Genomic DNA, 23,981 nt, shown 5'->3' with positions numbered 1-23,981 from the left:
TGGGGGTGATTGGCCAAAATCCTAAAACATCCATTATCAAAATATTTTCTACTATACCATAAACAAGACTTTTCAAGGTTGCAGGTGGCTTGGTTGTTTACATTCCCTGCTACCTCTTCTGTGAGAGAGAAAAGTCTCTCACGGACTTAGAAAATAACAAGAAAATCCTCACTAACAGCATTTTTGTACCTACATCAGGTGTTTCCAGGCAGCATTTGTCCTGTTCAGAGAGAACATTTTCCTCATCATTTCCTCATCATTTTTCTGATAGGTGCTTTGGTTGCTGTAGTTGCTGTCTGTCTGCTCAAGAGGAGAGAACTGAGAATGGAGCTTGCAAAAAATAGATTTTTAGACTTAAAATAGGCAAAAAACCCCAATATTCATCAGCACTAATTTGAGGGACTGCAGTTGTCTGCAATTAGTTGTTTGTGTCTAAAGTAGACTCTTTCAAAGGATAATTTATTTGGTCTTTTTTTTTTCATTGACTGAAAGGGAAGTTTAAAGTACACAGGCTAACACCTCACCAGCATGTATCTCACAGTCAGCAATTCTCTAACTCATTGTATATTTATTGTCAGTGGGCAGGTGGGGACTACAGAAAGTATAGAGACAATGGGATGCTAAATTCTTTTTTAATACTTACGGCATTAACTCATTTTATGCTTAAATGAGTTTTTTCCATAATCATCCTAATTCAGAAGTTTGTCTTGAGTTATCAATTACAGAACTCATGTTTACTGCACTTTATTACAAGTATCTGTTTTGCCTTCTTTTCAGTAGTTTTAATATTAAATATGCCATCTTCATCAAACAAGAATGGAGAAAACACAAAAGTAGTTTAATCTTTCTGATAAGTGATGGAAATATTAATAGAATTATGGTGAAACACTGTTAACTGGCTCACCAGCTTTTGATAACTTTGTCAAGGGTGTTTCTGTTGCATTACAGACTGAAAATAGAAGATTGAAATTTTGAAAATAATTTTACTCCATGACTTTAGAAATGCTGTATACCCATAGTTTATAAATGAGTTAAGGATCAGAAAGTTGTGTTCTTTTCAAAGGTCGGCTAGTAAAACAGAGTATGTGGCTCCTGTCATCCAGCAATAACGTGCTCTGATGTGCTTTCGATAGCTCTGCTGAAAGCTCACTCTTGGGATGTGCAAGTCACAAACAAGTGAGAACCTTGACCTGGAGGGCAGGGACATAACCAGCAGAATTAGTGGCAAGGATAAGAAAATTTTGGGATGCTTTGACTAAACAGAGTGTAGGGAAAAGAAAGAGAGAACTACTTACCTGTGTTAGTAAAAAGCTAACAGAGCAAACACAAAAAGACCATTTGTCATAAGATTGGAGTTTCTCTTTTACCCTATGTCTTGGGATTATAAGATGAAAATTACTTATCCTTGTGACAAATTATTTTACAAATATAGAAATATATTAATATACATACATATATATATACATATATATCAAAAATGGAATTTTGCACTATGTATAATGGTGTTGGAAACGTAGATGTGACATGCAGGTCCTATGCTATCCTGTGTTGGGAAAGAATATGTTATTTCAAATTGTTTTAAAATATAACTTAAATACTGTAATATTTCAGTGTTGGAGCTGTGATTGTTAGTTTTAAATATTATTTCATATAAACAGTATTTATATCCATTATCTGAATTAAGACAGTCTGCAAAAGTTGATTCTTCTGTCTCACCTTTTTCCTGTGTTTGTTGCTGTTTTGCTAATTGTCCACGTCCATTGTAAGGACATCTGTTCCCAGCCTACTGGGATTGTGTTGCTCATAAAATGCTTGGATGCTGTTTCCAGTCACAGGAAATTAAAGAAATTAAAACTGATTATCATGAGGAAAAGAAATTCGAAGTCGCCTGCAGCAGGCTGCTAGTTGGGTGTTATTGCCTGTGGGCCAGGGAAGGTTAGAGACCATGGCACTGGAATATACGCACCTGTTTCTATGGTTACTTGTGTCTGGTTTTATTGGAGTGTTTATTACAGGAAAGTAATGACTCATATTACACAGTGGGGCTTTTTGCACCATTTTTGCATTAACATATTAGAAAATCAAGGGCATTTAAATTACTTGGTGAAAGTACATAAGCAGTATTTCTAAAATAAAAATGGTATTTATTCTAACCAGTCAAGGGGTCATGGGAGTTTTTAGTGAGAAGTCATTCTGGGGCATGCATTGAAGTAGGTGTCCATATAATACTTAGTGACTACCATGGTGATCAAAATTTAACCTAAAAGTTACTGAGAAAAACTATACTGCACGCTGACTTTCATAGTGTAGCTAGAAATTGCTCTTTCAATATACAGACCAATTAGATGAACAAAAATTATGTTTTGGTAATGTTATTTTTTTTCCTCTCTAATAGCACTTTCAAGGATTACTTTCTTGTTATTCTTCATGAAAGCAGCTATTATTGAGGGATATTTTTAGTGTATTACTTCATATCAGAATAAAATGACACATATACTGGGAAAGCAGTGAAACCAACATATTGGATAACACATTACGTTTTCAGGTAGCAAGAGAGGGAAATTCATTCCTAATGTACCTTTCTGTATTGAAATTTGCATTTTCCAGGAAGTTTGCTATAATTAAAAAATTCTGTTTTATTTTATTTTGTTCCCATGCCATCTCTCTTAATTTGAGAGGATCAAACAAGACATGAAGATAAACAGATCTTAATGATATCCAAATCCCTGTTGAAGGGAATAAGAACATTTCTGTGCAGCTGTATTTTCATAAAAATGGTGAAATTTGTGTGGGATTTTTAAGGGAGTAAGATGAATGTAAAATTGGATTTCAGAGTATTGTTTTCTCCACCACTAATATAAATACAGCTTTCTTACAGCTATACTAGGATTTTTCTTTCAATAAACTTTTCCTGGTCTCGGTAGTATAAAATGTATTCTTCAGTTTTTTATAATGCTAATTACCAAATAATACAATCCTCTTTCTGTAAAGTGGCTCCTTCTTATGTATTCCAACCCTCATCATTGTGGCTTTTTTTCCTGTTGAATGAGAGCTTTTAATGTCAATCATAAATCTGAGTTTTGTCATGTTAGATGAAACTGTTTGCCTATCAAATCTCCCTGTTCAGCCTCCGGGCAATATTTGATACTTCAAAGTAAAAGCTTTCACCTTGAAACATTTGGATCCCAATCTGCCCATTGCATCCACCATAAACACTGGAGCTAGGCAAGGGCAGAATACTGCTGGACAAAGCGCAGCACTGTTTGCTTCACATCACTTCTGCGGGGCTGCAGTTTACTTCCAAGCGTGAGCAGATATCCATGCATGTGGAACTAGATGTAGAACGAGTCAAGCCCAAGAAAGCGGCATTTGGAGGAGATTGGCTTAGATGCTCACAACCAGGGAACAGTCTGGGTTGGAAGGAACCTGAAGAGATGGTGTGGACCAACCTCTTGCTCAAAGCAGGGATCAGAGTTGATTAGTCAGGGTCCTATGAAGCTGAGTCTTAAATATTTCTAGCAAAAGACATGTTGGCATTTCTCTGGGCAGCGTGATCAGATGTTTAACTATTCTCACAGTGGCGATATTTTTCCTGTGCGCTTCCTGGAAGCAGTGAGTGCAGTTCCATGTAGGGGAATCCTATTAATCCTCCTCCTGCTCAACCACTTTTAGATTTGCTGAACCCTTTAGATGTCCAGGGGAGCTGAGTCAGCTAGTAAGGCAATACCTGGGGCACTGCATACAGATGGCTAATGAGCAGATGGAGTGGGAAATGAAATTTAGGCTTTCAGTGCAGTAACCCGTAAAATCTCTGCAGGGCATGTTGTCACGCAGCTACAATGGTAAGGTGGTGTATCAAGAGAGCAGCAATGTGATACAGCAGCAAAGCTCCCTTTCCCAAGGGTTTAGGACTCATATTTCTGTTGGGAATTAGCATCTCTCCTCTATGGACTAGATATGAAGAGTGTGCCTGGAGGGTCTGTATAGTGGTGAATCCAAAATACTTGATACTCAGTTGAACTGAGATGCTCTACAATGTTGTGGGTGACACAGGTGGTGTGTTGTAGCATTCCTTTCCATTGTTCTGTGGAAATGGTTATTCCCTTCGATAGTTTTGTACTTGATGAAGTGACTGCAACACTTTGATGCTTGTCTCTGGTTTGGGTTTGTTTGGGGGTTTTTTTGTGTTGTTTTCTTTTTGTTTGTTTTGTGGGGGTTGTTTGTTTGTTTAACTTAGCAGTTTTGGTTTAAAACACTGGTTTTTAACTCTTACTAATTCCTCCACCCATTTTTTTACAGAAAACACTGTTATAGGATTTTTAGCATTTCCTTTCTTGTCTGTCTGAAAGTCTTGAGTTTTGCTTCACAGCCAGAATTGTTTCTTCCTTTACAGTCTTTTTGGCGTTTGGTTGTTTGGTTTTTTCTGTTAAAAACAGCATATGAAATGGTGAATACTATAGCTTAATACCCTCCCATTATGATATGAAACATTAAATACTAAATTTGGTGTAGTTAATTACATAAATTAATAAAAATCTAGTGTGCCTTAAAAACAGGTTTGAGACTGTTCTTTAGTGAATAGTTCTTTAGCTTTGTATCGTCATTGGTGTTTCCTAAAACAATCTGAAAATCTCAACAAATTCAGTTCAAAATAAATTTTTGTAGTATTTGCAAAGGATGAAGTAGTGGTTCTGCAGTGATTATAGGAAGTTTTTTGTAATGATCAATTGGAACTATGTGTGTTGTGTGTCTGTAGTATGTATGGCATCACTCTCTAACCCAAAGGACTAGCAAGGGTTGTGTTTCATTTTATTAATTAAAACAGAGTAATTTTGGGTTTTGTGCTGTAATATCTAATGGTTTTTTAAATGTTTTTCTAGCATAGAATACAAGATTCCTCTCCATATTATAGTATATGTTAGGAAAAAGATAAATTATGTACTATGTGATGTGCTACTTAAACATCTGATGGTGGAGCAGTTTGGTACAATGCACAAATTGAACTTGTTTAATTCAGTGATGATAAAGTGATATTATACTCATTGTAGCCATTCAGAGTTAAGTTTTACACAGAAATTCTAATTCTGTTGGCTTTTTCAAATCAATTGCTGTTATGTGAGTATATTTTAAATAAGTTCTTTTGTTATGAATGAAGATACTTTATGATAAAGAAAATGAGAAGCTGTGTCATTCCCACACACATATATTGTTTATTTTTTTTCCCCTAATACAGACTTTTTAAGAAAATGTATGTTGGTTTATTTTGAAGTGATCCTATCACTGTTGTAGAGGACTAAATTAGAGGTGATCACCCATTTTAAAAGAAGTCAGCTTTTCTTCAGTTATTAGCATGGTCCTAACTAAGCAATTCACAATTTCCTTTGTTTCCTCCTAAGGTTTGACACATGAGGACATTAGCGAAATAATTTTATTTTGAGGGATGAAAAAGGAGAATTTAGAACAGAAGTCAGACATAGGTTTTCTTCTTGATTGGGCCATATTTCTTCATTGGCTTTACTGTGTGAGTAAAATACTGAAAGCATTTGTCAGGTTGGGGTCTGAACTGGATTGTCCATATTGTTCTGCTGCTAAGCAGACTATAAACTGCGGGTTTTTAAGGAAATAGGGTAAGTTTGAAGTTGAGCCAAAAACATAAGGAATGTATGCATACTCTGTGACCAGGTAGGAGATGCATACCATCTGTGTGTGTATAGGTATCTGCATATGCAAGGACAGAGAGAGGTTAGGAAAGGTGCTCCCTTGAGCTCTGATTTAATTTTGTGTCCTACTCAGACTTCTGTGCCAAGCAGTGTTTGTGTGGAGTCAGGGAGTGGGGGAGGGAAGGTTGGTTTCCCTAACTCAGCTGTGCTCTCTCTTATAGCTTGCTTTTTCTGTGTTATAATGAGCATTGCATCTGGAGGAAAAAAAAATATGCTCCCAAATTCTGATTCGCTCTATTCCTTCCATTTCCTCCTGTGCTTTTTTGTTGCTCCTAAAATCTCCATAAATGTCAGCCTCCACACTTTAATGCTTGTTTGTAGAGCTACACAAAGTTGCCCACAGGATAATCTGAAGGGTGTACCAGAGTTTTGGATCTGCTTTATTTACCACTACCAGCGCATGTAGGATCCAGTGATCATGACAGAATGGCTCAGTAGCTTGTTGTTACGGAGCTTGCTGGTCTCTTTGCATTCTTTCAGATATCCTGTTTATCAGAGACTGTGAGGAAAAGTGGGAGACTAAGGGTCTAATGAGAGAGCCAACACTACAGGAGTCCTTTCCAAATGATGGTAAATCTGATTTTTCAGGGCAGATATATTACTTCTTTCATTTAGCTTTCAGACAGAGTCAGCTGGAAAGAGGCAGGAGGGAAGGGTTGAGAGAACAGGTTGTAGTCAGGGATGACAGAGAAACAGAGATTCCTGAAGGCAAGAAGGGAGGCAGAGGAGGCTGTTCATTTGCAGGCATTTGCTGTTCATCCCAAGGTGTTCCTGAGGTGTTAAGAGACAAGCAGGGCAGAAATGACCTAGGGAATGTCTATGCTATCATCTAGCTAAGCTATCTACCTTACCACAGAGATACTGAAATTGCTTGAGAAAATTAGCAGACATAATCAATCTTTAAGCAGATTGCTTTATGCAATTTGGATGTTAATTTCACAGACTATTTTGTTTTCAGCAGAGTTGATAATGAAATAAGCATTTATTAAAGAATTGCAGTCCATCTAGTCATCCCTTCTGGTACAACTCAAACTGTAATGGCTCTCATGGAGAGACTGCCCCAGGTGTTATTAGTTCTGTCTGTGGTTCTCTCTGTGTTTTGTACTGACTCACATTTTCAGTGTGTTAGGTCTTAATTTTTTTTTTTCCTGTGAACTTGTATAATGATTGTTCAGGGCACCTAATATTGGCAATAGGTGTTTTGTCTTTAATGTGCTCAGCACAATTGAGAAAGTGGATCTTCTGGCACCTTGTGGTGCTTTATTTTGGAGAAGTGGCAAATGATTTTGTTGTCTAGATAGGCTGTAAGTCATGTTGCTGGAGAAGCTTTCAGGACTTGCTGTGCACAACAAGAATCCACTATCCACTGTAGGCAGTAGGAAGTCAGCAACTTTAATGACTTTAAGATATTTTGATTAGTCTCTGCATAAGGCTTCTTGTCTACAGTACTAATCCTTCATGTTCTGGAATAGTGCATTCAGAAAAAAATACCAAATGAAACTTCCTCAATAATTCTCAGATTTCAGCAGACACAATGAAAAAATGGTGTGGGGTTAACACACTGCAATACTTCAGCTACTTTAGGTACAATGTCACCAGAGGTATTTAAATGTCGTTTATGCGTATTCCTTTCCAAGTCTAAGAACAAGCTGCCATTGACCATGAGTGTAGTATTTCAGCCCAAAGAATTTTTTTTCAAATGTGAATGAAACTCACTGTTCATTTCTATTAATATGTAAGTTCTAGCCTGTATTTAGCCAGAACTAGATTTTTCATGGAAGTAGCAGGTATATTCTGATTTTTGCATTAAGCAGAATGTGGTCCTGCCTTAAGAATGCTTCCAACAGCAACTAACATCCAATATGTCAGTACACAGTATGAAAGCATTAAAGATTCCCCACCACATCCACTGCCAGACAAAAGGCAAACAGGATTTAGCCAAAAAGGCAAATAGGATTTAGCCAAAGCCTCTCTACATGTAAAGTGGAAAGCGCCAGGACCTCCCCTAAAAGTAGTCTTTTTTTCAGTATTGAGTAGTTCAGGTGCTCTGAGTTTCTGTGGGTGATCCACTGAAAGCCACCCTTACTGGGAGGGTGAAGCAGTGGAAGCAGGCCTGGTGTGAGAGAGAGCAGTGAGGTGGTGCAGCAGCCTAACTGGTGAGAAGACTGGAAAGGGTCATGACATCTTCCTTTGTAAGGAGAAAACAGCAAAGCTGCTTCAATCATACCATACCTATTGTGGAGAGAAAAAGCAGTTTCTAAAAAAAGATTTGGCTTTCAGTGAGAACTTGGTGGGTTATTCACAGGGGAGTGAATATAGGAACTCCTGCACAAGTTCATGCTCAGATCTGTACAGAACAGCTCAGGGAAGACTTTTTGTTTAGACAAAAGGTGCTTAAGAGAAGAAAAGTAATTTTCAAGGAGTTCTTCAGCAAGAGAAAGACCAATCAGCATTTTTGTTCAGAGCCACAATTGAAGGACTCAAGTTGCATGTTGATACAAATCTCATTGGAGATTTGCTCCAGAGTAAGAGATTCAGAGTGTGAGTAGCTAATCTCTGTAGAGAAATAGCATATTTCTGCTTCACAGGTACTGAACATAAGAACTAAATAGCTGAGTTCTCTCAGCCCTGAGTGAAGAGTTACTGAGTAGCTCAGTTTACTCAGGGAACTAAGTCTACTTTCTTCAGGAAGGACAGGCAAAAAATATGATGCAAAAGTTCCTGTTCTGTTTCTTCCCTGATTTGCAGTCTTCCCCCTCTTAGTTCTTGAATTGAGAACTGTAACATCTTTAGGTGTTAGAAAATCCTTGGCTGAAATTCTCTGTCCTTTATTTCTGATATGAAAATCACTTACTGTATTTTCCTGATATGCTAACAGTTCACTTCTGCCCTGAATAATTTTAAGCAACAGAAATAAATATTTAAAAAATATTTTGTCTCTGTTTACACAATATATCATGCTGTCACCTACTGCAAGGAATGATAAATCATTTTTAGGATAGTGTATGTCATTGAAAATATTAGATTAAAACAAAACATCTTGTCTGTGCTTTTAGAATCAATGATAATGCTGAGACATTTAAAAACAAATATTGAAATAATTATAACTGAGATACGGAAAAATGTTTATAAAGCCAGGAATCACATATTAGGCCAAGTCCAATAACGGCTTCAAGACTCTTGAGGCATGACAATAATTTTTTCCCTCAATTATACCTGTGAAAAGTGGATGTCAAGCATTGTCATATGTACCTGGAAGATCACTTAACAGAAGAGGACCCAAAGAATGTATGAGGCAGGGAAGGCTGTATTAAATCTGTTGTGAGAAACTTCATTTGAAAAGCTGTGATTTTGTGCCCCGAGATGCATTGTCATTGTCTCTGCATATGTTTCTACATGAATAGGATATCCACTTTCCTTAGGCATCTTTTTGTCTAGTCTCCCTTTCAACAAGCTTCATCTCTCTATATGTGCATTTGTTCCCCAAATTCCTCTGTGCTCCACGAGATCCACAAAACTATCTAATGCTTAGCCATAATCTATCTAATAAATGTAGATATTTTTCAGTTCAGTGTTTGAAGTGTCTGGCATTAGCAGCCCAACAAAGAAGTGTTCTTATAGCTTGCAGTAGAGGGCCTGTGTCACATGTTGTCAGGAATGGTGTGAAACATGAGGATATTGAAGCATGCAAACTGGAACAGAGGTTGAGAATAGTGTTGTATAAAGGAAACTGAGCTTGGATGCAGAATTCTCTACGCTGCCTTTTAGGAGTGATCTCTGGATTGGACTGACACAAAACCATGCTCTGATGTTGTTACAGTGGTTACTATCAAGTGTTTTTGAAATAGCAAGGCTTCTCCAGAGCATGGAAAATGACTGAAAACTTATGAAAAAATGGGTGTAAAATGATACTGATTTAATTGAAGCTGTTCAACAGTATTCAAATAATTGAATGGCACAACAGATTGCTAGATTGCTAGCATTTTGCACTTACCTTCCTGTGTAAGTATTTTGTAATAGGCAATACAACGGAAAAGTACAGAGTTCATTTTGTGTGTTTTTTGATTTACAGCAAAGTCTTTGTAAGTTCTTTTTGAAACAAACTTAGAATTATTGCACAAGAATGAAGTTAGTATTTATTCATCCACAAGATGTGTATATGTGCTTCTAGCATATTCTAATCCAGATACTAGGCTTTTGGAGTCTTTCAAAAGTGACCTCTTAAAAATACACAGGGAAGACTTCTTCTTCTCCTTCCAAGAGCTCTTGCTTATGATATTTGTAAATTCTGACAGTAAACAAAAATTAACCTCTTAGCATTCCTTTCTTGTAGGGTGATAGCTCCTACGTAAAGGATCGTTGGTGTGTGTTTGATGGATTCATGGTCTTTTGTCTTTGGGTGTCACTGGTTTTACAGGTAATCATTTCACTTCCTTTTACAATGAATAGTTCCTTAATTGTGAAAAATACATGGCACAACCAAATAAATGTGAGTTGTGGAAGTAGAGTTGTACATGGATCAAATTGTTTTTAAAAAACTGTGCTGAATTAAACAGGTTTATAATTGCACATTGCAGCATATCCACATTAGTAGTAGACTTTATCTTGATTATTTTTTCTTATTTAAAATGGAGTTTGTTAACATAAACCCTGTGCAGTCAGAAGGAGAAAGAGGATCTTCAGAGAGACATTTCTCTCTTACTCCACATGACAGTTGTGCTCATTTCCTTCCAGTGAGTCTAGCAGGATGCCATGGTGACTAGGTCAGGCACCTAGAAGAATTATTCCAATGGTAGATGTTTGCCATTCTGTAAGTAATGATATAGTGAGTGGAGTGATTTCATGCAATATCACTCACACCTAAAAAACATTTTCCAAAATTCATATTAAAGCATGATGAAAAAAAAATACATTTGGAAACAGTTTGATAAATTTTTATAAAGAAGGGAACTTGGACATTTTGCAAAAAAACCACAGTGTTAAGGTGTAGGTCAAATTTTGTCCTACAAATCAATCAGTCCTTAACTGTACCTGGTTTTCTGGGTAAGAACAGGTTGAAAACTCTGACACTGAGCTTAAAGTAGCATAAGGATTGTAAAAGTTCTCTAGTGATTGCCGTTCGGCACTTACACATTTCTTACAAATTTAAGACACATTGTAATTTTCTGCTTGTTACACAGGGGAGACTTTGGTACACCTTGTACACGTGCAGAATGAAGTTTGATCATACAGATAAGCACCGCACATTACCCAGTTCATGCATTGCCAGGTTCCCCTTCCATTTTCTTAGTACTTTGAGCAAACATTAAATCAAGCAGTTACTCTCCAAGAGTGAGAGACAAGGATTAAAACAAGACATTTGCACCCAATCATTCAGCTAAATACTCTTTATGGAGTGCATAACCTGTCAGTGTACTGAGGAAATGGTTCCCTGTTCTGTGCCTTGGCTGAAATTTATGTTGTAAGTGGAGTCTAGGAGAAGATGATGTACAGTTTTGTCATGCACTTGGAATTAAATGGAGAATTTATAATCATGTTGCAACTCATTAGGCAATCTGTGTACATGTACTTTTATATAATAGTAAAAACCTTAGTGCTGTACAACATTAACAGATACTGATTTTCATATTTGGAAATAGATATTAATAACTTCTAACAACATTGTGGGAAACGTTTGGGGTAGGACTAGCACAGAAACAGGCAGATGGCACAAGCTTGCACGGTCTTCTTGAGCGTGTTGAGACTCAGACATTATGAACATGAGCAGCTTATATTTTGTTAATTTCATGAGGGTAATTTAGAAGTGGATTGAAGTATTTACAAAAACTTTTCTTTTAAAAAAATATGGTACACATAAACTATAAAATAAACTAAGAAAAGATTGAAAATGAAAATAAAAAACATGTATAGTATTAATACTTTTAAAGCTCTATAAATGAGCATGGGTGCAGGACAGGGTCATCACGACAAACTACTGATTCTTTTCTTTGTAGGTGTTTGAAATAGCTGAAATAGTTGACCAAATGTCACCTTGGGGCATGTTACGGATTCCACGACCGCTCATTATGATTCGAGCATTCCGGATATATTTTCGTTTTGAGCTGCCAAGAACTAGGATAACAAATATCTTGAAGTAAGTAAGGCAGTTGTCTGAAAAATAACAGAGCTTATTTCAGTTTTGACTTAGAAGACTGACTATGTAGTCAGTCAGTGACCCTTCATGCTTAATGGGCATTTTCCCTCCTGAGTTTTAGTTCTGGCCAAAAAATTCTTGCTATTTTCCATATTTAAGGAATCATCAGGTTTTATAGAAAATGATCTGAACTTTCAAATATTAAATAAATTTTAACAAATTTCGCTAGTAACTGTAGCCAGCAATTTTCAACCAATGGTAGTAAATTCTGTTCCATTAATATGGCCATTTAATAATCAAGGTGAATACCCTTAGTAGGATAATATTTGTAAATAACAGTACATGAGCACATGCTCTAACCATTCCAGTTACGATTGTGCATGTATTGGTGTGTATACAGAGATGCAAACACATGTAAGTGTGTTTGGTACAGCATGTAATGGCAAAAAACATGTCATGGTAAAGTGAAAGAGTTTTTTGGTCTTTATTCACTATCAAGTTTATTTCATTACCATATCTTGTCTGTATAAGTTGTTAAATAGTATTTTACAGAAGCTAGATTTTATGCGTTTTATTTGGGTATTTTTGTTCCTCCCTTTGCCATTTTCAGGTGGTTTAATTACCCTAACTTAAGGGTTTAGAAAAAATCACAGCCCCCTTTTCTGTTTGTGCACAGAGCGAGAGAACAGTTTTAAGGACAAATTTTCTGCAGCATGAAATACTGCTCTCTTTGCATGAGCATATTTTCTATTTTAGAGCTTTTCAGAGGAGACTTCACATTGCCTGTGCTTTCAGTGACCTGTTTATCTTTTTGCCAGGCGTTCTGGAGAGCAAATATGGAGCGTTTCAATTTTCCTTCTGTTCTTTCTTCTCCTGTATGGGATCCTGGGAGTGCAGATGTTTGGAACTTTTACATACCATTGTGTGACTGATGACACACAGCCAGGGTGAGTTCACCTGTGCAGGCATGATGTGGGCCTGTTCTTTCTTTGCATATGTTTTACTTTAGTTGCCATCAGTAGATGTAAAATGGACTTAATAGATTAAAAGCAGTCCAGCAAAATACACTAACGCAAATTGGGGAAACAAAAATAGTAAGAATTATGAAAAATACAAATTTTAACCGTGACAGAGAGATTACAATTTGTGGCACTTGGCTGTAGTCTGACTTACGGGACTGAGTGACTGTGTGTATTGGGTGGGGCAGGGAGGTGAGAGAGCAGGAAAGCATAAGGGATTTTTAAGAAGAGCATTGCCACTGGTGGCTGATCTGGGTCACTGATGATTCATCAGCTTTTGCACTCTTCTGTCTTTTCCTAGAATGTCTTTATATGGGGCCAGACCTAAAGAACCCGTAGAATCATAGAATCACAGAGTAGTTTGGGCTGGAGGGGACCTTTAAAGGTCATCTAGTCCAACCTCCCTGCAATGAGCAGGGACATCCTCAAGTAGATCATGTTACTCAGAGCCCCTGTCTAACCTGACCTTGCATATTTCCAGGGATGGGGCATCTACCACCTCTCTGGGCAACCTCTTCCAGTATCTCAGGCCCTTTCAGAAATAAGAGTTCTCTGGGACCTGATGCTACGGTTCAAAGATCCTTTTTTCCCAGCCTTGGCAAAATACCGATGATCAATATTTTACACTGGTAATCGGGTATACGTCACGTTCTTGATTCAACATGTACTTAACCACAAGATTACCTCGAAAGTACAATATAGCCTCTTGAGTCACTGAGATGGCTCATAAAATCACAGATAACATGCTTACCTGTCCTGTTGAATTGGGGGCTTGACTGTGTCCTTGACTACCATTACATTGTGAGAGTCTATTGCATCTATTTCTTTGTTTGGTCCCTGTTCCTTTGCATAGGGAGATGTTGGCTCTGGAGTTGTGGCCTTTGTTTTAGTCAAATTAGATCCTTTTATTCCTGTATTGAATTTGTCAGAACATAAAATTAATAGAGTAAGTATTGTAAGAAAGCAAAACACCAATTAATCTGCTACTGAGCTGAATAAAATATCTGATCATTGCAAAACTCTGTGTTAAAGCTTTTTCTAAACTAGAACTAAAAACTATCAAGTATAAAATCAGAAGCAGCAGATACAAAAATGTTTATAAAATTATTTGAGAATACGGTATACCAAATACCAAAATATGATGTTTTGTTGAATTAAAAAAAAATTGCTTTGGGGCATTTTCTCAATTATGTAATCAATAATGTAGTAAAATATGGAGCTGATCTTCATATATTTCATGCACATAAGTTCTTTCATTCTAACTTTTCCTCTCTTTTTTAAGAGAAAATCTTTATAGGACAGATGTTTTGACAGTTTCCTGTAGACATGGGGAAAAAGATTCTTTGTAAAAAATTTGCTTGTGGTAATGAGAAGGTCTGTAATTCTGTGAGTTAAAGAATGTTCTTTGGAAGAACAAGAAATGGAATGCACAATGCAGGAAAGATTGCGCATCAGGTACTTGCTTGTGTCACTGAATATAACTGTTCCTTAAAATCAGCAGAAAAAGATGAAATGTGACATAATGATGTTTGCCATATGGAAATTTAAGTTTATAACTTTAAGGCTGGCCATAAATATTTTGGCTAATTTTTCTGCATGTCTTGGGTTGCTCTCTGAATAAGGCATTATTATTATTATTATTATAAAAAAAAAAAAAAGGTATACAGAAACCCCTCAATTTTAGGTTTTTGAAAGGCTGGATTACAGGAAAATGTTAGAAGGGACAAATGTCCAGTGTATAAAATAAAATTTAAAACCTGCCTAAATAGGGTTAAAGTTGGAAAAGTCAAGTATGCAGAACTAAGGGAATTTTAGACTTGAGGTTTGAACATCTAGCATTAACTCCTTTTTTTTTCAATATCATCAAGTATATATGGTTTTAGCTGTATAAATATTAGTAATCTAATTTAAGTTACTTCTAAGGTACCTGGGATTGGCACCCTCAGCAAGCAGTTAATCACTTTTGCTATCTCCAAACCAGAGTTATAATTTTAAATGGTTCCTGTGATTGTGTATGATGACTACAGTTACATTGTACACCACTTTTTTCCCTGAAAGTGTTCCCCCATTTATTCTGATGAATGGTGCTCATCCAAAGAACAACATACTTTCTTCTTTGTTTCTTGACATGTGAATGTATACCTCAGTTTTGGCATACTGCTCATTCCTACTCTGAAAATACTGATTTCCTCTTCTTGTCTGTAATATTCACCGTGATATATTGTGGAGACTTACACCTATTTAAATTTTGAGGAATGCGGTGCGGAAGCTCAGGTTGGAGTTACAGTGGGCCTTCTTCATGTAGGTCAAGGCTGACCTTCCTGGAGTTAACTGCAGAATTTATAATTCCCACCATGGGCTAGGAAAATAAATATAGAGAAAGAAATAACAGTTCTGGTGCGAAAAGAGGACAATATGGACAGATATTGGTCCAAAATATAGTTAGAAAGAAGGGGCCATTTCACTTCTGAATCCAGGAAAGTTTATTAGCTGGGATGTAATAGAGTACAAAAGCATGAAAATTGCCTTGCCAAATTTTACTTTTGTTTTTGAGGTTCAGTTTCTCAGCGTTATAGTGAGGGTTAAACATTCCTCTCGGAGGTTGAGTCTGTCTGTCTCTCTTTCAGGTGGCTCAGTTCCAGGCAATGGAGAGTGGCCAAAGTTGGCTGTACTTGTCCTTAAATAACTTTAGCGTTTACTAAGCCATAGCTGTAAATTTTCAGTATTTCTGCAAACCAGATCCCAGGCTCCTAAGTCAAGATTAGAGAAATGAAAAGCATCCAATTAGTGACCACCTGTGAGAACTTTAATTTTAAGTAATTTGCTTCTTATTATGCAGAACTCCACGGCAAGCAGCAAGGGTAAAATCTGATTTTTGTGGTCAAGACTTCATCTATTTCTGACATTTTAGAAATCACTCTTACGTCTACTGCCTTATGAATTATTATTATGAGGGAGTCAAGTGTCTTTGAAAATGGTGTCTTAAAATCTTCCTATTCTTTTTTATTTGAAAGGACATGACATCCTCATCAGGCATTTATTGTCTCTTGACTACTGCAAGTTATCTTTTCATCCTTTTCAATGCCCACACTGCCTGACCACCTGTCTCTCCACCTTCTCAGTCATTTTCTGATGTTAACTCCAACAAACAGAAATACTTAAGTGAGCTAACCACAGTCGGAGTTTTCATTCTGTTTGAGAAATCAGAAGAATCTAACTTGCTTACAAAGGCTGAAAAGTTTACTGTTGTTTGATAAGTCCTTTTTTCCTTCATTCTTACAATCATCTTCCCTGTAGGGAACATTGTCTTCTTCTTAGATGATTTTATTACTCTATTCCCTCATGATTATGACTTACCTTTTTTCAACTATGCTGTAAAAACTTTTTCCTGATGATATCTCCAACCAATATATCTTTTTCTGTCAAGAATTGGTATATTACATGGATTTACTTAGTATGGATCTTCTCTAGTTGCTTGAAAGATGGTATGTTTGGAATGTAATCTATGTATAATCCAATTATCTTGATAATAATATTAATATATAAATAATAATATACGAGTCTATATATTATAAACAGTTTGGCAGGATTTTTTTTTTTATATCTGAGATTAATTTCAGGGATGAAATTAATTAAGGTGAAAAAAGTTGTGTTCCTAGATCTACTGTAATTTACTCTTGGTAACCCCCAGTATACAAAAGGAACTTTCACAAGGACAGGAGAGAGAAATTTTTTCCAAATCATTGCTGTAGCTACTTAGTGCTTTCTTTACTCCCAAGATACGTTTGGCTACACAAGAATGATTTCAAAGTGCATAATCAGTGTATATTTATTCCACAACAGAAAATTTTCCTTTTGTAAATCTCAGTCTGCACTGGAGCTAGGAGAGAGGAAGCTTCATAAACAGAGAAAATGCTAATCTTGCCTATTTCTTTTCCCAAAGTAATTTTTTAAGGTGCTTTTTTTTTTTTTTGAACACTTTTGATAAGGTATAGTCTGAATACTTCTGTAGACCCATCTGCCTTGTCACCATGGCAGTCAATTTAAAATCCTTCTTTGCAAGGTTTCTTGTTTAAAGCAGGAGATGCCCAGGAAAACAGATAAAAAAATAATTACTGAGTAATGGAAAGATCTAAGAGGTTCCTGGTCATATTTCCATGTGTCTGTGGATAGGCCACGAAAATGTCAGAAAACAACTTCAAAGACTCTGAAGCTGAAAGTTCACCACAATATCTAATAGAGAAAATAAATACGATTAAAAAGAACAAAAGGAATTTGAGATACTGTCTTACATCAGCAGTGGGAAAGTAGAATGAGTAATCGGGTTTCTGAGACAGGGAAGAAATCAAAGACCAAGCTTGAAAAATCAATGTAACAGGACTTCTTTAACAGAGCACATTAATTTATTGATTTTAGTGAACAACCAGACCTGCTTTAATATTGTCTTTGGGATTTATTCACACTGTCTCTTATTGGTAACATGTCTCTAGTATAAACTCCTCAAGGACAAGAGAATGGAAAAAATCTTACTTTTCCAGGCCTGATGTTGTTTATAAAACCCCAACAGACCCTGACCAAAACCAATTAAAATACAGCATCAGTCAAAAAGTGAAGTCATGCAGTTTAAATGCAATCCTGTCAGAAGAGTGGAAGATAGTGCTAATGTGGTGACCAGTACTGGTGCTCAGGGGAAAGAACCTTCAGGAGCTGGACTCTCATCACTTTCAGAGGGCATGTGATTTCTGAGCAGAAATCCTATTTTTTATTAGAATTGTTATACAGATAGTTATTCCAAGTTAGTATGCTTCTGATTCATTTAACACAGATTTTACAGTGTTTTTGTTTATCCAGCTCAGTTTTAAACAAAAAGGTGATCTTTTAGTGATGGTCTAGGATAGAATGAGAGAACCCAATTACCTCAGCTCCTGGTGGCTCAGTAATGACTTATGCTTGTCTGTATTAAGATTTGGAGCCATTTAGCTTTACACAGTTGTCTGTCTCAGTGCAGACGTCAAAACTGATTGAATTTCTTCTCAGCCAGTCAACCTTTATGGGGCTTTTTTGAGAGTAAGTCCTTTTGAGTAAGCTGGAGTGGATGTTATAGATTATTGGGAAATTGGCTCACTATATATACAAAATTTAAATAACATAACTACCTAATCTCCTCTCTGCTGTAAGGAAAGTTTATATTTAGCCACCACAAGATTTTTTACCCGGTAATCGCTCTACTGAGATAAGGCCTGGTGGGTAGTGAGCTTTCCACAGAAACCTGCAGGAGACCATGATGCTGGAACTCAGAACATCCTCCAGTGTATCACAAAATTTAGGGAAAGACCAGACATCGCCAGAGAAATGGAATCCCAGGAATGATCTCCACTGAATCTGCCTGATGGGTGATTGGGTATTGTTTGATTTCTTAAATATAAAGAAAGCTGGAAAAGTTCTGTTCTTTATATTGCAAGAGGAAGCCAGGCAACTAATAGAGCAGGCTGTGGATGTCCTGACATTCACGGGTTAAATAGCAGTTATCACTGAACATCTAACTTAACCTTGAAATGCTGTGCAAAAGAGTCACTTCTAGATGTGCAAGCATTTATAAGGAATATTGAGAAAGAAGTTTTAAAAGAGATCTGTTTCCATTATGTTTCACATCTCTTTCCATGAGTGATCAATTTCATATACTGTTTTGAATACCAGGTGATTTTTTTTTTTTTGTGTTGTTTTCTGGAAGCTGAATGTGATGCCTAAATTTGATTCGTTTCCCAATCCTTTGGATTAATGCAGTTCAGTAAGGCCTGGGAAATGCTGGAATAGTCATCCTGAGATATTTGTGAGCAGACTGAAGCTATCATCTCAGCTATTTTATTATTTCTGAGAGGTAGTGGAGGGTGGGTGGGAAGCAGAAAAACAGTAGAAGTTTAAAAAGGGAGGAAGGGATAAGTAACAGGGCAAGAGAAGCCAGGGAATTACAGGGAAATACTGTATCCTTGAAAGAATTTGGTGATGAATAAACAAACAAAAAATTTGTAAGCAGTTGGAGGAAAACAAGGAAGTGAGTAGGAGCTAATATGGATTTGTAAAGAATAAACCATGTCAAACAAATATAATTGTCTATGGCAGGATAATAGCCATGTGAATTGGAGAGGAGTGGATGTCATATTTCTTTAGTTTAGAAAGGCTTTATAGCAGTCTCACAGGACATTTTTGTAAGCTGGCAGGAGGAACATGGTTAAGGTGAAAATAATTGTAGAGTAGGTTCAAAACTGCTTAAAAAACCTGCTCAGTGAGATGCTATTAATGTCAGAACAGAAAGAGCAGGGAGTCCACATAAGCCTGCCATGTGCTTTTTGGAGTTTCGTTAACATCCTGCGTGGTGGCACATAGGATACACTTACTGCACTGAGGATGATGGGGGGTTGGGAAGGACTGCACATGTTTTGGAAGGCAAGATTAGAATGAAAATTATCTTGAAAAATTGAAGACATGCTCTGAAAAGTTGGATGAAAGCAGAGACAATATACTGCACTGAGGAAATACCAACTGTACAAATACAGCATTGTGAGTGATGTGGAAAAGATCTTCATAAAGTGATTTAGGAGCATAATGAAGGAACAGAGATCAACAGTACTGTGCTCCTGTAAAAATGTATAATTGTATTATCATACATCATATAGGCATCATCTGGAGAGAGTCTAAAGGAGGTAAATATATAGAGAGAGAGCAGAGCTGATAGTGTTCAGCAGTTTTTTAACTTAAAAAAGGTAGTGGACATATCACAGGTTTTGAGTGGATAAGCACTTTTGCACAGAGTAAAGGAATCTGGTGTCTCTTTCTGTAATATCCTAGAATAGGAAATACATGTATCAAATTTCAGGATGAAAATTTCATGTCAGATAGGATATTAGGAAAAAAGTTTGTAGTGGTAGGGATAAAGTTGCACCTGTCTATTCCTTAGAGAGGCTCTCAGTTTCCCTGCTGAGGATCTTTAAAACAGGCTGTGGGAACTTCTCTTGGGAAATGTAGAAATACACTGTGGCAGAGAACTATATTTAATGTCCTTTTGAGTGTTCCTATCCAACCTTATTTTTCTGTGATTTTATGTGGTCCTTTTTGACATAACAAAAGTTCAGGTATTGTTATCCTGGCCATCTGAAGAGTTTTGCTTTTGCTACATCTCTTTTAAAGGAAGACATATTGGAAGTGAGGAGGATTGGATGCAGAGCTATTGTACATTAGGACAGAAGTGAGAGAGTGGCTTCCTGCAGTTTTTATTGGTTTCTCTCCCTTTGTGTACAAACTTTGGAGTAGGGGTGACAGCCTATTCCTGAATGTTCTGGCTTCATTTTTCATCCTACCCCACATGGACTATCCAAACCTCCCACCAAAACACGCTTCTTACTATCAGAGGTGTTATTATTAATTTTTGGGTTCCAGATATGTAAAATATATTTCTACTCAATCTTTATATACATCTCCCATCCCTATCACTGCTTTTTTAGCCTCTTATGTAGTTGGTCTCTCACTCCCCTGCTCTCTCTCTCATGTAAGATAGAGAAGTTTTTTAATAAATTTCAAGAAAAGGCCCCCAAATCCAACATCAGTCCTTACTGTAGAACACCTGCTGTTATACTCAGTGAACCACATTGTTTGTACTTGACACAACTGTTTGTACTTGACACTAATGCACACCACATTCGCTCTTTTCCAGAGCCTAAAATACTTGCCACCCTTTTGTCCCTGTTGTAGCAGGCTGTGCTGGTTTCACTGATGTGTGATTTGACCAGTTTTCTTCACAAATCTGTACATCACTGCCACCTTCTTCCTTTCAGCTCCTTGTCTTCATCTCCAGTTCACCTCAAATAAAGGCTTAACCTCCTCATGCTCTCTCCTTATGTGGGGCGCCTGCCAAGGCATCAGAACAAGAGTTCCTGTTACAATTACTGCCTGTTACAATTTGGTCTTTAGTGCTGTCTGCCTCTTTTCTTGATTGTCATGGCCATTGCCCAGCAGCAGTATTAAAACTACAATCCAAACCAATTTATTGTACACCTTCTACCTGGCAGGTTAATGAGAAGGGCTTTTCAGCTGCTATTTGAGGACAAAGCTTTGGTTACAGACTGTCAATGCCTCATTTAATTTTTCTTTAGATCAGGAGGTAGCCTGTAGGCTTGAAGGCTAGACCAATTTGAGATTTTACATTTGGGTATCTTGGAAACGCAGCAATATTTTATATCCCTGAAAAAGTTATTTGACCTTACTGTAGGTCTGCAGCTGCATATTTTATGATACTGCTGTCTGTAATGCCCTGACAGAGAAGCCATTTCACCAGATAAAACAGCGATCAGTTTTGGCAGTAAGTCTTCTTGCCCACTTTGAGTAGCAGTCATGCTATCAAATGGAGATATCAAGCAGCTTTCTCCCAGGTAAAGTGAGAGCTTTGGCAGATGGGCTCAATCAGCTGGCCAGTTACCACATGCTAAATAATTTCCTTTTGGAGATAGCTGGATGATGTTGAAAATTTTTTCTTACGTGCTCAGTGGTAGCAGCCCCTTCTGCTAGGCTAAGTCACATCTCCTGACACTTCAGATGTTTGTGACTGGTGTGTGTAAGTGTATTTGATGAAGGCATTCTGTGTATGGTCTTGACACTTTGCAACACAAGCTTTAGGAAGGAATTGGTTTTGCATGTAGTGCAGATTTGGATTCATGGCAGTATTTTTTTATCATGCTGAAGATTACCCTGTCTTGTGCCTAAGGAGAAAATCTAGTGAGATAAAACTGCATGGTGCCTTGGTCCAAAGAAAGAGTCAGGAATACCTCCCCCATTCAATGGTTGTAGCTAGAACTCTGCTCTGTGGGTGAGGCATCCAAAAGTGCTCGTAAGATTTGATGAAAGTAATTCCCAGATGAATTTCAATCTTGGGATTTTCAAATCCTACAGTGCAGATTATTGGCCTTGTGTTTTCCCTATAGTGGTTAGACAGCAACTTAGAAGATATTTTTCTGTATTTCATCCAGAGAAGTCCGATATGTAACATTGGGGTTTTTTTAAGTGTCCTGAACGTACTTTAAAATGTACTTGGGTACAGTCTTCAGCTTAGATTGTTTCATACATTTCAGTTCATGACTTTGTAATTTAAAAGAGAAGAGATGTGGTTTTTTACTCTTTCTTTTAAATTCTATAAATAAATGCTGGTTTTGATTGTAATAGTACTATATGTATGAGATCACTTCAGCTTGTAAATAAGTCTAATTTAATATACCTCAGTGACATGCAGATTCATGCAAGCTAGCTAGATTTGATTTTAAATCTTCCTGTTTATTTCCTGTATATTAAACACTTAGAGTGACAGCCTCCTTCATTGTGTGAATGCCATTAATTCATGTTGTTTTGATTCCTGTGAAACAGGTTTTGCATTAGCATACATATCGTGCAATTGTCATTTGAATTCAGCTCCCTCATGACTGATTGTTGCAGTCACAAAAATGGGGTGTCAGAGAGTTGTTATGTCATGTGGAATTTGTTGAAATCTCAAAGTAGTACTGTTTTTGCATGCTACTTCATAAACAAATGCATACTGGACCTTCTGAAATTTTTGAGCTTTGTTTTCTAGTGCCTGGATGTACATTTCAGCCCTGTCCATAGGAAATATTTCTTCTCATTTTTCTGTGGTGAACTTCAGTGACTTTGTTACTTTGAAGGGTAATGGCTGAGTGATTTGAATTTAATTTCCTCTAGTGCCAGTAACAAGAGATCAAACCAATAGCTTGTCAAATTTGTTGAGTAGCTGCAGCCATCCTGTTTTCATTTGGGCAATGACACTATTGCCTTTGTGTAACATAAGGGATCTGCCATGAGTAGAGAATCATCTGACTTTGATGTTAGCACCTGTGCTAGGAACCTGAATGCCTTCAATTTCCTCTCTGACAGTCACAGAGAGAAAGGTGCCTCAGGAGTGTGGATGAACCCACTGACCTCGAACCTCTGGAGATGTATTTCTCTCTCTCTGTCTTCATTGCCTAAAATGAGGTAGGGTAAGTCAGGACACCAGAGCTGCAGTCTTTACTTGTGCCACTCCTTCTAGAGGTTCAGCAAAAAGGTGTTCGATCTTTGAACTTTTGCATCCTGAAGTGTGAGATAAGTTCAGTGATTTAATCTCAACCTGTTCAAAATTCCTGTGCAGTGAGTAGCAATAGAAGGAACATCAAAGGTATATTTTTAGACCTTAACTTAGGTCACATATGAACTGAAAAAATAATACAATCAAAATCAAATCGAACTTTACTCAGTATTGCTGCCTCACGTAATAGGCAGTCTGATGTAGTGATGCCTTATTACTGAATATGGGTGGGAGAAGAAAGTGAGTAAGACCATTACTTTTCTTAATTTGTTGAATAAACATGTAAATAATTTTCTTCTTGTAAAATTGGCCAAAAAAAGGAAGAAAATCCAAGTTCCATCCACAGACTCGATCTTAGACACTACAAGATTGTGAAAACTGGCAAAAAAACCCCAACACTGAAGCCTGAAAGTGAACAGATAAAGAGTGAATAAAAGAGCTAAACTGAATTTCACGATACTAAAAAAATCATTTACCTTTGGAAAAATTACTGAAAGAAAATATATTAGCAGTAGTAAAATATTACTGTATCTATATATTGAATTTAAAATTAAAAGTAACTATTGGATCATCTAGTCAGACTTCAATTTGTTTCACTTCTATGAAACCTTATAGCTTGTGTCTGACTCCAGTGTGTCTCCCAGGTGTGTATCTATTCTTGACTAGTTTGCAGAAGAACAGTCATTAGAAAAGAAACTTCTTGTTTCTTACAAAAACCATTTCACTGTTAAAAAATGTTCCTAATTCATCATTTTAATTTGCCTGGCTTCAACTGTTAGCTTTCTATTCTTGTTATACTTTTTTATGCCAGATTACACAGAACCTTAATTCCTAGTATTTTCTCTGTGTGAATCCACTTACAACAATTGAAGCACCTTTCAATATGCTTTTTAATAAACTAACATTATTTAGCTCTTTAGGTATTTTACTGCAAAATATGTTCTTCAGTGTTGTAATTTTCTTTTTTTTCTATAACTTCCTCAGTTTTT

At 36.8% G+C, this 23,981-nt stretch overlaps 1 protein-coding gene across 8 annotated transcripts in view; it reads left to right on the top strand.

Moving 5' to 3' along the window:
• NALCN (sodium leak channel, non-selective) overlaps positions 1-23,981 on the top strand; it is a 239,599-nt gene that overhangs the window by 21,406 nt on the left and 194,212 nt on the right. For 7 of the 8 annotated variants that reach the window (XM_039562541.1, XM_039562481.1, XM_039562155.1 and 4 more), the window contains 3 exons: positions 10,054-10,137; positions 11,714-11,853; positions 12,672-12,800. In XM_039562541.1, coding sequence (XP_039418475.1) covers positions 10,054-10,137; positions 11,714-11,853; positions 12,672-12,800 — 353 coding nt within the window. Of the gene's footprint in view, positions 1-10,053; positions 10,138-11,713; positions 11,854-12,671; positions 12,801-23,981 lie in introns of those variants that run through there. The other variant, XM_010394113.4, reaches the window with a different exon arrangement.

Source organism: Corvus cornix, chromosome 1 (genome assembly GCF_000738735.6).
Source record: "Corvus cornix cornix isolate S_Up_H32 chromosome 1, ASM73873v5, whole genome shotgun sequence".
In the NCBI taxonomy this organism is placed as follows: Eukaryota; Metazoa; Chordata; class Aves; order Passeriformes; family Corvidae; genus Corvus; species Corvus cornix.
The sequence above is the reverse complement of the archived record's forward strand: the minus strand, read 5'-3'. Positions and strand labels throughout refer to the sequence as shown.